The sequence below is a fragment of the Carassius gibelio genome, chromosome A23 (genome assembly GCF_023724105.1).
Source record: "Carassius gibelio isolate Cgi1373 ecotype wild population from Czech Republic chromosome A23, carGib1.2-hapl.c, whole genome shotgun sequence".
NCBI lineage: Eukaryota > Metazoa > Chordata > Actinopteri > Cypriniformes > Cyprinidae > Carassius > Carassius gibelio.
This window is the reverse complement of record NC_068393.1, coordinates 19,638,296-19,654,856: the sequence shown is the minus strand read 5'-3', so window position 1 is coordinate 19,654,856 and position 16,561 is coordinate 19,638,296. Positions and strand designations below refer to the sequence as shown.

General features: G+C 36.2%; 1 protein-coding gene across 1 annotated transcript; it reads left to right on the top strand.

Annotated features, from left to right (window-relative positions):
- Positions 1-8,294: 8,294 nt before the first annotated feature.
- LOC127944912 (cytochrome P450 2J6) lies at positions 8,295-11,486 on the top strand. Its single transcript, XM_052541331.1, has 7 exons — positions 8,295-8,647; positions 8,799-8,958; positions 9,147-9,299; positions 9,842-10,002; positions 10,590-10,763; positions 10,883-11,024; positions 11,108-11,486. Exons 1-7 carry the CDS (start codon positions 8,453-8,455, stop codon positions 11,290-11,292), a joined length of 1,170 nt encoding a protein of 389 aa, XP_052397291.1. The 5' UTR covers positions 8,295-8,452; the 3' UTR covers positions 11,293-11,486.
- Positions 11,487-16,561: the final 5,075 nt, after the last annotated feature.

The window sequence follows — 16,561 nt, the reverse complement described above, 5'->3', positions numbered from 1 at the left end:
TCCAATGGAGTTTATAAGTCTTTTTTAACTTAAAGGCTTTGTTTTTGTGGAAAGGGAACTTATATTTACCTTACTCTGTAAAATTTACACTCTACATTGATTTCATTCACAGGTAAGACTATGTCTAAGTCACTAGTTATGTTGATATGCTTGAGTAGTTATCTCAGTATAGAGAGATGGCCACTGTGTATCTCGGGAGAAAGCCAGCAATACTCCTAAATACAGTCCAGCTCGTGAAGGAAGCCCTGGTTTTTTTTGTTGTTTTTTTTTTTTGAGAAGGCCACATATACCATACCTCGATCACTGAAGGACACGTTCAGTAATGCATTGTACAGTACTGACACTGAATTTGTAAATGTACATACAAATTTGAAAGGTGCTAAATGTTTTTTTTTTTTAACTGTACTAAAGCATTTACTACTATAATATATTTGCATATATTTTGGAAACATGCTTTGTTCACATACTGGTTTCCTACAGCTAGTTACTCTCAGAGAGTTGTGTTTATTGTCGGAAATGTCTGTTTTTGTTCAGTTCTGCCAATATACACAGTTGTATCTCGAACACTCGATTGCCAGTTGGTGGAAAACACAATGTTTTGCAGCTGTGGAAGCCAGCTAATGATTCTTCCTGACCTAAAAATCCTCTGGATCCATCTAAAACATTATATGACCGTGGCATAATAGAATGAGGATAAAACAAATTGTTAATTTATAGTGTAAGGCTCATTGCCTTCCTTTGTCAATTGCACGCATTCCTTTTGCGTACGTGTCCTCAATCTGGCAACCTGCCAGAGAGGGTGTGTTGGGAGAATTTGGACTACAGTACCCATTTTAACAACTAGCCGTTAATATTTATTGCTATTTATTGCTCCTTTAAATTGAAAAATGAAGGTAAATTGATTGCAAGATTGTTGATGCATGCCATCACCAATGGCTCTTCAATAAAAAGTTCAAATAATAATTGAGACCTTGCTGGAAAATGAAGCTAAACCCAGTTTCTTCCATTGATTTTGTAGCTGGATCTGGGCCTCAAGTGTCTCATCTGGATGTGGCCAAGGTCGACTTTGTTAGAGCATCTTGGTCAAAACCTTAGGCTGTTACACTTATGCATCCATTTAAGTTGTCTTTCTTTGTTCAACTTTTCTATGCATTTCCTCATAACTCGAAGGTCTGTTCTCTCTCTGTCAGGTATCGTAATGGCCACATTTCGGTCATCCCGGAGGCAGCAGAGAATGATCTGCACACATTTAGGAACTTTGCTCTGGGGAAGAAGTCTGTAGACGAACGTGTGACAGAGGAAAGTAGTTACCTGCTTCCTTAAATGATCAAATTGTAAGGCTATTGAGAATTGTAGAGTCTGTTGATATTTTCAATATTCAGAGATGTTGAAGATGCATTCAGATGCCACCATGTCCTGCTAAACATGCCATGCCATGCCATCAAACATAGGGTTTTCTTTGTTAAAGGCAAGCCTTTTGTCCCCCAACATGCAATACTGAATGCTGTTTCCAACATTATCTGTTCAATCGTATTTAGGAATCGTTTCAACTATGATAACAAGAGCTTAGCATACCTTCTGGAAATCCTGAAGGAGAAAATCACTCTGGGTCACTTATTAGACAGATATGAACAAGTACTAACTGTTTTTAGCTATTATCCAACTGGATCATAAGATGAATCTGTCTTTATTGTGTACATACCCATAGGTTGTCTACACTTTGCATTGTTATGCTGTGTTCACAACAAACGCGAATAGAGCGTCTGACGCGAATGATTTCAATGTTAAGTCAATGCAAAAGCGCGTTTACGCGCGTCTGGAGGTCTCGCGGCAAGAATGATGGGTTTCACACAGGACGCGATATGCTTGCCGCTTGCCGCTGGGTTCAGCGTTGCCCTTCAGATACAACGTGATTTGTGTTGTGCTATGGCGTAGGCGGAGTTTTAAAAACTTTTAGCGGGAGGTCTTTCATAGTCTGTTGTTCCTCCTTTTGGTCAGCAGCAAACATGTATCTGTCCCGTTGTAAGAAGCGAGCGATAGCGCCTATCCAGCTGATGAGAATTAAGAGCAAAGCGAAGAAAGAGGCTGTGGGTACGACCTCAAACTTGTATCGTACAGCTCAGGAAATTCTGACACACACACAGTACTAGCCGTTCATCCATTTTGATTTCCGTGCTTGTTTGGATCCCCCGATTCTATTGGTCGTGCTGGTAATCGTCACAGAGCGCAGTGTCAAAAGTTGAACTATTTTGAACTTTGACCACGGCGTGCACGCAAATGATGCGCACCGCTTCCTGTGTGAAAGGCCCATTTGGCGTTTGGCGCAGCGTGGAAGACGCAAATTCGCCTTATTCGCGCGTCTAATTCACGCGAATGATGCGAATTGAGCGTCTGGCGTGATAGGCGCGTTACGCGCGAATTGTGCTTTTGAGTCACGTACACGTTTATCAACCCGCGGCCTTCCCCGCCGTTTTTTTTATACAACTATTTTCCCCCTAATATAGCCTACAGCTACTTTTCGTTAACAAGATAATGCGTTTATTCAGAGGCTGTGTGCAGGAAAAAGTGGAAAAGACCCGAGTGCTCGATCATCATCAGCCATCTTGCAAACAGACAACCGCTAGCACTTGCCCCTCCCGCAAGAAGCGGATTTCGCCTCAGACGCGCGTCAATTTCGCTTCAAACTTTTGCTTTCTACACGCGTCTTTTTCGCTCTAGACGCGCAAATGCATTCAAAATGTTCAAGCGGCAAACTAGACACGGTAGACGCGAATTTGACGCTCTATTCGCATTTGGTGTGAACAGCATTACTCTTGCAAAAAGTTCAACTCTACTAAACTTTACCAGTGGTCACCCATGTTGCATCAAAGTTGATGACATCAGCATTGTAAGATCATCAACACTGCTTGCATCAAGGCTGTCTCCAATTTAATGATATATTTGCTTGTTTAAACATCAAGGATTATATGATGGTCCAGCAAGTAACAATGGGGTCCTGCTTTTGGAGGTCCAACTTCCTTGCAAAGTTTAGCGCAAACTCTTCTTAGCCTCACTTGGAAAAAACTAAGCAAGGTCTTCAGGATAAAACCTAGAATGTTTTTTGGAATAGGTTCGAATGTAAAACTGCAAGAAAGTTGGTGGATTCTGTTTTCCTTGGAGCAGGAACTGGCTTCCTGGCTGGAACTGACCCCACAGCAACCACCACCAGATGGGGCTCTTCTTGACTCAAAGCTCAGATGAACAAGGTTATTAAGCTTGTCAGCATTCTGTGGCTCAAATAGTAGAGCATGGTGCCAGCAATGAAAAATCGATTACTCTGGAATCTGCGAACTGATATGTGTATATCTTGCATGGTATGTAATTCACTTTATTTCCAGTAACTATATTTTCTAGTGGCTGAATGTAATGGATTAATTGCAATAAATCACAAAATCTGTAAATGCAACTAGGTGGATATAGATTGCCATTGTACCAAACACGTACAGTCGTCCTATACCAAATGCACCATTTTTTTGTAGAACAAGGTTTTGTAAGCATCACAGTGTCAACTTTCCAGGAAGTCAAGGAAGTCTGTTTGTAATTGTATTTTTTTTTTGTGCAAATCATTTAAAAGTCAGTGATAAAGACTGTTGTTCTTGTCAGCAGGGTCACCATGGGATGTGATGTGATGTTATTTGCCATAAATGCCATAGGATTGCTGTAATATCATGAGATAGCAGCGACTGCTTGTAGTTGTGCCTACATGGTCTTATTTGGGAGAAAATCCAGGGCTGTCTTTCACTCCCAGTCCATCCCTATATGCCACTGTTCGTGAGATTCAGTGATGTGCCAAGGTTGTACCCTCTGGCGTGATTCATGAAACAACTAAGCCTACAAAACTACGAGGATACGACAATCCCAAGGTAACGAATGCAGCATGGCTGTGTTGCGTTTCTTAATTGTTCCACTAACAAACACTGTCTGTTTAGGGCACCAAGAGATTTACGAACTTTTGTTGTATACATTTACTAACTTTTATTACTAACAAGATAATTACTTAAAGCAATTTTAACTGATAAGGAGCACTTGACATACCAAGACACTTTTAACCCAATCCTTTTTAGGTTGACAATAGAATTTCCATCATTTACAGAAGTTTCCAAGGTTCAAATCTGTGTTTTTATACATAGCTCTTCAACTTGATATTAATCATTTTAACCCTGAAATAATTGTTTTCTAATTTAATAGTTATTGTTTTGAAAAAGGATGTTTTATCCATTTGTTTTAAAGTGTAGAATCTGCTATCACAATAAATGAATTTAGCGCTGTATTACCACTGTAACACTGTAAAGCTTTTATCTCATGATGTAATCTTGCATGTGACTGCTAATATTACAATAGTCATTCCTGTACAGATGTCAACCAGATTTCTATCTCGAAGGCATGGCTTGATTTCAGGTGGAGCCGCAGCAAACCCTCTTGTAACCTTTATCCCACATAGGAATTTTTCTCTGGCTCAGCTCCAGCCCACACAACCAGCTTTTGCATGGCCCACATACCGCAATTATATTATGGTCCTAGTGTGGACCAGGGCCCGTATTCATAAAGATTCTAAGAATCCTCTCAGAAAACTCTTAATTTAGCTTAAAAACTTTTACGTAGGAGTCTTAGCTTAAGAGCGATTCGGGACCGATCTGAGAGCAACTCTGAGTAAGGAAAAGACAAAAACTTTCATCTTCGTGAGGAGGCGGGGTTGACCCTGTTGTTATATATGACACAATCTTCTGAAGACTGTGATTGGTTGGTTGTCCAAGAAGGAAAAAAAGACTGATTTTAAGTAGAGGCTCTATTCTAATTCTCACTTTGAATTTACATGCATAATTTATCCTATTTGACCGTTCTCTCTCTCACACACACACACACACACACAAACACACACACATTATATGTGTGTATCTAAATCCTTTTTTTTTTTCATTTACCATGCTTTTAATTTCCTATAAGGTATTTGATTGGCTTAGAATGATAACATTTTTTCCACTCTTTCTAATTACAGTGATTGCTGTCCTATTTAAGTGGTGGTTTGAATGTTGGTTTTAATGCATCAAGCATGGAATCAAAACCAAGAAGGACGAGAAAGCCAAACTGGACAGAGGAACAGTGTTTACTGTGAGCCCAGTTAGTGGATGAACACAAGGCCATTCTTAAAGGAAGATTCGGGCCGGGTATAAGAGCAAGAGACAAGAAGCAGACATGTGAGCGTATAGCACAAACTATTACGGTTCATTCCCCCTGCCTGTGCGCACCTGTAAGCCTGCTATATTCAAAAAATGCAGTTTTTTGAGCCTGCAATGTGGGAATGTCCAGTGGAAACGAAATAAACTGCGACACAATAAGATGTTCTGAAAGTGCTGTAATTGTTTGTGTGATCACTCTGCTTACAGAAGGTTGTGACAGACCCAGATCATCACTATTGAATTGTTGCATTTTCCCCGTTGCCAAATATTGTAAAGTAGTGATTACTTTATATAATAATTTATAATTTAATATATAAATTAATCTATACCGTTTTATCAACTCACTGTCATCCATTGTCTGCAACACATTTCTTCTGCCTCTTCATCTCTCTGCCATTTTCTCCTCTGCTAAAGAAACTCTTAAGCCTCTTAAAAGTCCTCGTCTGTGCTCCTAACAAGTTTGACCTTAAGACCTCTTTTAAGGGTTAAAATGCTTTCTGAATTACTTTTTTCTTTACTAGGATTTTCTCTGTAATTTTAAGAGTAAACACCCACATTTCTAAGAATTTTCTTAAGATTCTTTATGAATACGGGGCCAGGTCTGTATTCCCAAATCTCAGCCAAGTTAATTATCCATAACTGTCCATGAATTGGGCCAGATCAAAGTGTAACATTGGAATCAAAACACAACCTTAAGTAAACCATATCAACACCAGTCTTTAACCAGAGAGCACAAAACAGCCACACCTAAGCCTAATCCACTGGTGAACTCAACCTCCATCCAAAATACGGGCCATGACAAAGTCATATTTCAGCTTGTATGACCATAGCTGGCCCTATTCTGGACCTATACACTGGACCAGATGGGTTCCACATTTCAGCCCTAAATAAAACCATAACCAAGCCACCTGATAGACCCTAACCTAACCCTTACAACGATAGTATTCTGAACAAATATTTCATCGTGTTTAATCAGCAAACCAAGTCAAATTAATCTCACACCTAACATGCCTATGCTTGTTTTTTGCTTGGTCAGTGTGATAACCCTGTTGGAGTATGGCAGTGTGAATTGGCTTTTAGGTGCTTCGGGAAACGAAACAAAAAACAGGTTTTATATATATATATATATCTATATAATGTTTACGTAATTAACACAAAATTCTTAAAGGGTTAGTTCACTCAAAATTTGCTATAAATTACTCACTCTCAAGTCATCCTAGGTGTATAGGTATATAAGCCGGAACGGCGCAAAGCCGGTGGAGTTAATGATAATGTGTGAAACCTGCCATAGTTATATATATATAAAAAAAAAATCTTTGATTTTGTTTGATGCCACTCCGCGAGTGTTTCATGCATGAATCCAAAAGAAGTTAAATAAAAAGAGCTCCTCCATAAAAAAAAAAAAAAAAAAAAAAGTCTCGCACAGCTCTGGAGCTGAACAAAGGCCTCCCGTAGAGATTCAGTGTGTTTTTGTAAGAAAAATTTAAATATTCAAAATGTAATAATCAAGTTTAAAGTAGCTTGCGGTACTTTAGATGATGTTTGAGATCGGCTTTGTGTATGCGCCACTCCGAAGTGACAAACACGTAAGCGCAGGGGAGAGATCAAAACAAAACAACGGTCAATATTTAGAAGTACAAAACAAGGATTTGTAAAGAATAATGTCGGAGGATTTTGATATAAGCCAAGATGAGACTGGTTGTCTTTTGCTAAAGTAAGGAAACGTTGCTTTCTTTGCTCAGGTTAAAAAACATTGGTTTTCAAGAGACTCACCTGCGCATGCACAACACCGACCTCACGTCATCCTCCCAGAGCTGCTTCTGTGTAAAACTGTTGGTGCAAGGTACATTATTAAAGTGATTACTAAGTTTTGAATATGGATATTTTTCATACAAAAATGTATCAATTCGCTACAGGACATTGTTCAACCCCAAGAGCCATGTGAGACTTTTTAATGGATGAACGCTTTTTATTTAACTTCTTTTGGACTGTTGCATTCAACACCTGCTGATCGGCATTAAACACCTTGGGAGTTTCCAAAAGTTCACATCTGTGTTTTTATTAATAATTTTAACCCTGAAAGAATTATATTCTACTTTAATCGTTATGGTTTTGAAAAAGGATGTATCTATTTGTCGTAAAGTCTAGAACTATAGAATCACAATAAATGACATAAATGTTGTAATACCACTGTAAAGCTTTTCTCTCGTTATGTAATATCTCACGTGACTGTTATTATTACAACAAGCAGGCCTGTACAGGTGTAAACTGGACTTATATCTCACAGGCATGACTTGAATTAAGGTGGAGCCGCAGCAAACCCTATAACCTCCATGAGCAGACATAGATGCCAACAACAAGCTGTTCATCCAACTATTGTTCTGCGAGTCCTTTTTAAAGCATGTTGATTTAGTCCAGGTGCAAAACCATGTCAGCCAATCACCTGCACTCTAACCGCTCACTGAGACATCACAGCATGCTTGAGTTAATGTGTTATTGTGCTATATAAAAAGTTTTCATTCAATTTTGACGATTTCAAACCTTCACAGTATATTTTATACATGCATTTTACTTTGTGTACATGCAATACAAGTATATTTTTTTTAAAAGTTAAAGGTCACAATTTTTTTTTTTTTTTTTTTTTTTTTAAGTCCAGTGGGGTTCAAATATGTAAATATTAGTGTATATACAATTACAATCATATAAATATTATCTTAAGACTAAGCATATAGAATATTGGGATGAGATTTGCCAGGGCCCTTTGCTATCATTTCATAGTCACCTTTACACACCTTTCCAGGCATCTTGCATAATTCCATTAATAAAGACAAGATTAGGGTGTAGAATACCTATTGGTTGTGCTGAGACTTAGTGCACACAATCTCTGCCAAGGTAGTACAGAGCTTTGACTTATTGATCTATCTCCATTATATAATCAACTTGTACAACTTGTTTTTTGTACCATGTTTGTTCCTCTTTGCAGAGAGTGAATCATTTATATCCATTTACTCAGTGATTTTAAAGATAACATGAGTGTTGTGCATACATATATATATATATGTGTTATTCATGTCTTTAATGTTTAGAACCTTGCTGGCTTAGCAGTAAAAACTACATAAAAACATGATCTGGCACCTCAAACTCCAACTCCCACTGTCTCCTCCCACTTTCGCTCTGTTTTTATAAAGCTCACGGTCGTCTGCTGCTCATGTCTGTCTTGGAATGAATCTGTCACCATGTGGACGACTCTTATGAAGCTAGACTTGGCCTCTGTTGGCATTGCTCTATCTCTGGGCTTAATTTCTGTAGTTCTGTTTGAGATCTTCAGGATGAATTCCTACAGATCTCGAACTCCTCCTGGTCCCAGACCTCTGCCTTTTGTGGGAACCATACCATATTTGTTGAAGAACCCAATGGAGTTCATAAGATCGGTGAGTGTTTGCTTTGAGAATAGAGGCTTTGTTTTTGTGGAAAGTTGTTTTAAGATCGCTTTACTCTGTGAAATGTAAATGCTGCATTGACTTCATTGTACTTCAAGTCACTGTAGTTGTGCTGATGTGCTGTGCTATCTTCTCTGAGCAGTTATCTCAGTATGGAGAGATGGCCACTGTGTATCTTGGGAGAAAGCCAGCGATAATCCTCAATACAGTCCAGCTCGTGAAAGAAGCCCTGGTCCAAAACGCTTCATCTTTTTCAGGAAGGCCATATATACCACTTATATCCTGGATCACTGGTGGATTCGGTCAGTAATGTATTGTACCAAAAATGAATTGGTGTTGTAGAATATTGGTATTGTACATCCACATTTTGATCAAATAGAAAAAGTGTTTTTGTATATGGTTGAAGCTGGTCTTGATCAGTTGATAGCTTGAGGGCTTGGTCTTGAGACGTCTCAAGACAATGTAAATGTGGCTCTGTTCTCTCTCTCAGGTATAATATTTGTCACCTTTGGTGACGCCTGGAGGCAACAGAGACGGTTTGCTCTTCACACGCTCAGGAACTTTGGTCTGGGAAAGAAGTCTGTCAATGAACGAGTGACAGAGGAAAGCAGATACCTGGTTCTTGAAATGCTCAAATCGGAAGGTTAATGATGATTTTAGTTACTGTTTTAATGTGTTTTTCAATGTTTAGGCTCATTGTAGTGAAAGTGAGGTGACGTGTGCCCAAGTACGAGGACCGATACTTGGAATATGTTCTCTGTATTTAACCTGTTTAAGTGCACAAACACAGTAGTGACCACACACACACACACACACACACACACACAACATGAACACACCCGGAGCAGGGGGCAGCCATATTTCTGCAGCACCCAGGGAACAGTTCAACGGTCTCTCACCTCAATCTCAATCATGTTCCATTTTTTAAACATACTTAAAAAATTCTACTTTATGCAAGTATGCAGACGTGAATTTCAAGTTCATGATCCCATTGTCCATATTTTATGTGTTCCTGTGCTGGTAGCAAGCCTTAGTAGTATTCAGGCTAGCTTCAAATACCATTAAACCAGATGTATCATTCTTAAAAAGTTAGCTTTAATGTCACCTTGAATTCATTTGCTTGGAAAGATTCTATTTAAATAATTAAAACAGTCAAAGACTAACACATGGCTTTCTTTGATGAAGGCAAGCCTTTCAACATTCAACATACAACACAGAATGCCGTTTCCAACATTATCTGTTCCATCGTGTTTGGGGATCGTTTCGACTATGATGACAAGCGATTTGCATACCTTCTGAAAATCCTGAATGAAAACATCTTTCTGACAGGGTCAGTTGTTGGACAGGTATGAACATGTATTAAATGTTTTTAGCATATCTCTTTTTTAGTAACCAGCTGCATGTTCACTGTCTGCAGTTCTGTAGGTTGTCGACGAATTGCACTTTTAAATAGTGTTAAACTTTTCTGGATGTTACCAATAAAGCTATTCCTTATGAAAGGAAAATATATTTACCAATATATTTCTTAAAATATATTGTAATATATTATTTTCTCTTTTTATTTTCTAATATTTTATATATTTGAATACATTTAATAATATATTGATGATGCATATATTATATAATATATTGCAAAATATACAAATGATTGCCGATTTCAATATATTGCAATATATTGGAAAAAAAATAAATGTATATATAAGAATATATGCCTAATATATTACATGATATTTTCCAATATACTGCAATATATTTTTGTTTCATAAGGGATATGCAACTACTTGACCAGAGATGTCCAGTGCTGTCACTGGAGCATCACCCCGTTTAACTTTAACTCTTCTTAAACTTACTTGACGTCTTCATGATTATTACAAACTGTTTTGGAGCAGGTTGGAACTGCAGTATAGTTATAAGTAGCTTTTCTCTTTTCCAGGTGTTTAACTTGCTTCCCATCATCAAATATTTCCCAGGGCCACAACAGAAAGTCTATCAGAGCGCTGAAGAGTTGAAGGCTTTCATCAGGGAAGCGGTCCGAAATCACAGAGAAACTCTGGATCCAGACAGTCCACGGGACTTTATAGATGCCTACCTGCTAGAGATTGAGAAAGTAAGATCATCTTGACCAAACACTTCAAACCCTGTATAATGCTTTCTTTGATGGTAGTTGGTAACCCAGTTCTATCCTTGACTGGTTGATTGTTCCGCTAACAAACATTGTCTTTTTAGGGCACCCAGATATTAATTAACTTAACAGCGATTTTAACTGAGAAGGAGCACTGGAAGTTCCCAGACACTTTTAACCCAGAGAATTTCTTAGATGACAGTGGAAATTTCTTCAAACCTGAGTCTTTCCTCGCTTTCTCCTTGGGTGAGTCGCCTGTGACTATGACTTCTTAGACCAAAAGTGACCAAAACTAGGTTGATGCCGATTGTTTTATCTCCATTTATCAGGTCCGAGGGTCTGTCTCGGCGAGACCCTAGCTAAGACGGAGCTGTTCCTCTTCATCACTTCTCTCTTACAGCGGATTCGTTTCTCCTGGCCACCTGGTGTGAAGTGGCCAGACATGAATGGGGTCGTCGGTGCAGTCCGCTCTCCAGAGCCGTTTGACATCATCTGCCACAGCAGAGGATCCTAAGAGTACACTTTCCAAGTTTACATAGCTATTATAACTCAACTAATGTTAATAGTTTTAGCTCTGGGACGAAATTATACTCTAGTTTAATAGTTATGATTTAAAAAAAAATGACACATATGCTATACTCATTGTAAGATACTGAATCCGATTTCACAATAAATTACTTTAGTGGTGTAAAACCACTGTGACACTGATTTATTTATTTTGTATTACTTTTTTTGTGATTTCATCTCTAATTTGACTGCTGGTAGTATTACAGACAGGCTTGTACTGGTCTAATCTAGATGTATATCTTGCTGTTATGGTTGATATTATATGTGGAGCCGCAACACACGCTGTTCATGTGCATGTTTAAATTGTACAACTGGCTTATTAATGGATCATGTACATCATTATATGCACTTTATGTATATAACTGCAACAATCAGTTCATTTGAGTGGACGAAACACACAAATGCTTTAAAAGGATACATTATGTCTCATTACAAATGTAAAGTATAAAGATCTAGTTATACTATAAAGCTATTGTCTGAGGTCACAGTTTAGAGTAAAACAAATTTTTAATTTGTAGTAACTGCTTTTTTTTTTTTTTTTGACGGCAAAGCGTTGTAGGATGACACATTTTATAAAGAAATACCACATTTTATAAAGAAGCCAATGGACTTTGTTGTGTTTCTTGGTGGGGGTTTAACCTTTAACACATGTTAGAATGAACATCTTCCCATCTATGCCTCTTGTAGAATGTAGAACTAATGGACTCGGTCAGTAAAATTCTTTAGATTTTTGAAATGACTTCAAAATATTTCATTCTAAGTACCATTTTTGGTTCCCCAAAGAACATTTCCGTGCACATTTCTTAAAAGAAGCACTTTCTTCTTAGTTTGAATTTTTTTTTTCACTACATAAACCAACAGAAAGTTTCCTGTAACTGTAAAGGTTCTTCATGGAATTATAGAATAGAATAGATTAGAAGGTCTGTTTTCTCTTTCTCGGGTTTAATAATGGTCACATTTGGTCACTCCTGGAGGCAGACAACTTGTTCTGCACCCTTTCAGGAATTTTGGCCTGGGGAAGAAATCAGTAGAAGATTGTGTTAGAGGAAAGCCGCTATCTGATTGCTGAAATGCTCAAAGCAGAAGATATGAAATGCTCACGCTCTATTTCAACTCATTCCACAGTGTCGGGCTGCACAAGGTCAAACAGCATCCAAGAACTCTTTCTAAAACATTTCTTGTATTTGTGACATTAAAATGGTTGACTCTTTACAAATGCTTTGAATATGAAATTCACATTTCTATTTATGTTGGATTGGATATAAAAGCACAGATCCTTTTTTAGACATACTGATGCATGTTTCTACTGTATGTAGGAAAGTCTATGAGCCACCAACATGCAGAATGCTGTTTCTAACATATTCTGTTCCATCGTCATTTCAAAGGATATCTGATAGAGTTAAATATCATGTATTCCACAATAATTTGTTAAAGTTTATCCTCTTTAATAAACTGGGGAAATAGCGCCCTCTGGTGGTGAAACACCGGGTCTGGACTCATGAAAATAGTTATGCTGAGACGTGTTCATATTCACCTTCCCCAGCATCTTGTTTAGAATTTACTTAAATCCATTTTTAATAGGATTAAAATATATTTGATATGTTTTTTATTACAACACTGGAAAAAAAAATGTAAGCATATAACATTCCTCTCATTTCTAACATTCACATCTCACAAATATTGACTTAATTTCTTGCAGTTTCTGAGTTTATATCTCACAGATCTGAGTGTATGTTTCGCCAGTTTAAATTTTGAAGTTCTGTGATTATTATTTTAGTTCTTGGTTGACTTTTTCCTCACATATCCGAGTTTGCATCTTGCAATAATGACTTTTAATCTTTAGATTCTAGATTGAGTCTCTTTTAGAGAATGAAAGTCTTTTTGCATACTTAAGTATTTTGTATTTTATGGTATATTTTAAGTATTTGGTCTAAAATCAGAGTCCTATGAGCCCCATTTCAATACATAAACAGAATGTTTATATTATATTCCTTGATGATCTCAAAGCAAACTTTTTAAGTAATATTTTTTTCCAAGTAAGACATCCTATATATATATATATATTTTTTTTTTTTTTTTTTTACAGTTATTATATATACAGTATAATAACAATAATAACTTCCTTTACATTTATCATTTTAGCAGACACTTTACCAATTTTTTTATTTTTTAAGTACACTTCTTGATGTTTAAACGTTTTGATCTACATGTCTCTTTAAATAGCTGACGTTGTTTAAACTTCTATAAGAACAGATAAAATAATTAGTGCATGAGCTTTTCAGTAAATTAGTTTCACTCTTTAAATCTTATTTTACATTGAATAAATCCCCCAGTCTTTTCTCTACTATAACAATCAGTTCACGTGTGTACTTCTGCTCCACTGGCACAAGAAGAGGTTGAATGCAGATATGCTACTGTTTTAATATGTAAACCGCACTGTTCCAGGCTGTTTCAAGCACATGTGCTGTTAATTGTAACCGGTCAATTGTTTGGCCTGAAAGAGTTTGATAAAGGTCAGTGTAATTAAGAAGAGCATCACCCACATCGACCCACCCGTTCACACAGACTCGGCTCTTATCATACCAGACTGATGACAATAATGACACCAAATGAGAAGACGCACACCTATGTTCTGTTTCTTCATCTTAATCTCATCCCTCCCTTCTTCCTTTTCACTATTTCAGTGTTTTTGTGTAATTGGTCAAACTGGTTTCTCATCTTCTGTGTCACCTTATGTAAAACGTCAGAGAGTTTTAAGGAATCATGTTTAATTAATATTAATATGTCCATATGTGTGCGTTTGTTAATTGGATGTGTAGGTTCAAAAGGTAAGAAATGCACAATATAGATAAATCTATATATGTTAGATATGCTTTAATACACAGCATTATATGTTGTAAAATGGTGAAGAATAGTGCAGGAATATGTGAAATTGGACACACCTCTTTTTTGTGATTTTTGTTCAGTGACACTAGTGGGAATGGAAATAACGTGCTTTAACTTTAAAACGATTGACTTATATAATAAATAAGATAACAGATAACAAAACAACATAATAAAAAAGGTTTTCTGATGAGATAAAACAAAAACTTACCCATGTTCAATAACTGTTACTAATAAAGAAAAGGACTAAAATAATAATAATCTATCTTATATTAATAATATTAATAATACAATTAAATAGTTATCAGAAATTGCAATAATAATGGTATTAATAATAATCTGTTTAATAAGAATATATTATTATTATTATTATTATTTTCATTAAAATTAGATTATGAGTATAATATTATTTATAAAGTTTCATTTATATATAATAATAATAATTTGGCATTTTTAAGGCTTATATTCATGTTGAACAGATTTCTAATTCCTCTCAGAAATGTATTCATCATGGCTTTTGTATGAATTAATTGTTTTTTGTGATTCACAGATTTTGAGCTGATTCTGATGCTCATGATTCATGATGATTTGTTTTTGGAGTATTTCTGGTTCAGTAACAGAAGGAAGGACTGTAAGTGTCTGTGTAATGAAGGAGTGTCAACACAGGCTTAAATAAGAGCTGTGCAGGTGCTTCATCAGCGCAGACGCGAGACACTGTCAGAGCAGCTGAACTTCACTCATCAGACGACTCAAACTCACAGGTAACACTGATCTACAGCTCCTGGATTTAGTCAATATATGAAGATACTGAAAATATGTAGTATATTGCACCATTATTGCATTAAGGCAATACTCAGGTGTATAGCTTAAATTAATTGCAAACATTATAGTTAACAAGTTTTCTAAAATATGCTATATTGAAGTGTACATTATCTAGTTAAATAGGCACTAATTTGCATTTATTTCCAGATCATTAATAATTAATATATATGATATAATGGAATATATATGTTTATATAATTTATTTATTTATTTGTTGCATAAAACCAAGACGAATGATGTACAAACTCTTCTATAAAAACACATATGAGAACAAAACTGTAATTTTTTTCAGTGTTTAGGTCAGACTTTACAGAAATCCTTAGTTAAATTTTAAAACAGGCTAATTTGAAACGTCATTAAACTTTAATCCATAGATTCTTATTGATGCATTTATATTTAAATATGCAATACTTTAAGACTTATCTATTGATGAGTTAATAATCAGTTATTATACGCTGTTAAAAATATGGAATAAAAAAATGAAGAACCTTTAAAATCCAGGAAATATTTTGCCATCCATAAAAGCTTCTTCAAAGTGTAAATATAATTTTTACATTTATTTTTTTTTTTTTTATTTTATTTTTTTTAGATAATTCTAAATTTATTCGCACTAAGAAGATAAATGGTTCTTTTAAGAACTGAAATGTTCTTTTCGGAACCCAAAATGGTTCTTCTATTGCAGCACTTTTTTGAAACCTTTATTTCAAGAATGCACTCTTAAAATTCACGGTTGCATGAAGGACCTTTAAAATCCATGAAACCTTTCCACTGGATGCCATGGCGGCTGTTTTCAAGCTTTCTATATAGGGCACCGTGTTAAACAAAAGGAAAAATATTACGACTTAAAACATTTTACATAAGATAATTGTTTTAACAAGTTAAAAATTAAGTTTGAGGATGATTCTCGCTAAAACTATATTTTCTGCATGGATTTTTCAAGGTAAATTAAAATTAGAATTAAAATTAACAGATTTTTCTCAATTTATATATCTAGTGCAACAGCACAAACTCAGAGGAAAAAAATAATGCCACGATTGGTTAGAGCATTTATTGCTAATTTTGAGTGTTTATTTCCCTGGAGTTTTTGTCTTCCGGGTTTAAAATGGTTATGGTGGTGATGTCACCATAACCATTCATACTTAATTTCAATAAGCTCTTACTTAATGAGTGCTAAGAGTATGTTCTCTATAGCCTGGCCATTGCAAACTCCTATAAAAACAGGCTTCTTTAACACTTGCCTGGTGCAAAAAGCCATCGGAGACAGCAGACTCGCGTATCTAATAATGTACGCCTCCTGTGTGTCACTCTAATCATCTTTACTTCCATCACAATCTTCATTCATCTAAACTTTACTGGTGAGACACTGGTTTGCTTTATTCAGCCCATACAGACTAGTCCTGACTTCATATTTCTATATTTGTCTATGTTGAGGAAAGCACATTAGTGCTGGTCCAGGATGATGTCATGCACTTTAATCCAGCTGCCCCGCAGGTTCTTATTCAGGTGTGAGA

Bases quoted from the DNA above. Each gene is read 5' to 3' on its own strand.
- LOC127944912 (XM_052541331.1), top strand. From the start codon at position 8,453: ATGTGGACGACTCTTATGAAGCTAGACTTGGCCTCTGTTGGCATTGCT. The intron at 10,003-10,589 runs GTATGAACATGT...TCTCTTTTCCAG, and splicing joins CAGGGTCAGTTGTTGGACAG to GTGTTTAACTTGCTTCCCAT. The intron at 11,025-11,107 runs GTGAGTCGCCTG...TCCATTTATCAG, and splicing joins TTTCCTCGCTTTCTCCTTGG to GTCCGAGGGTCTGTCTCGGC.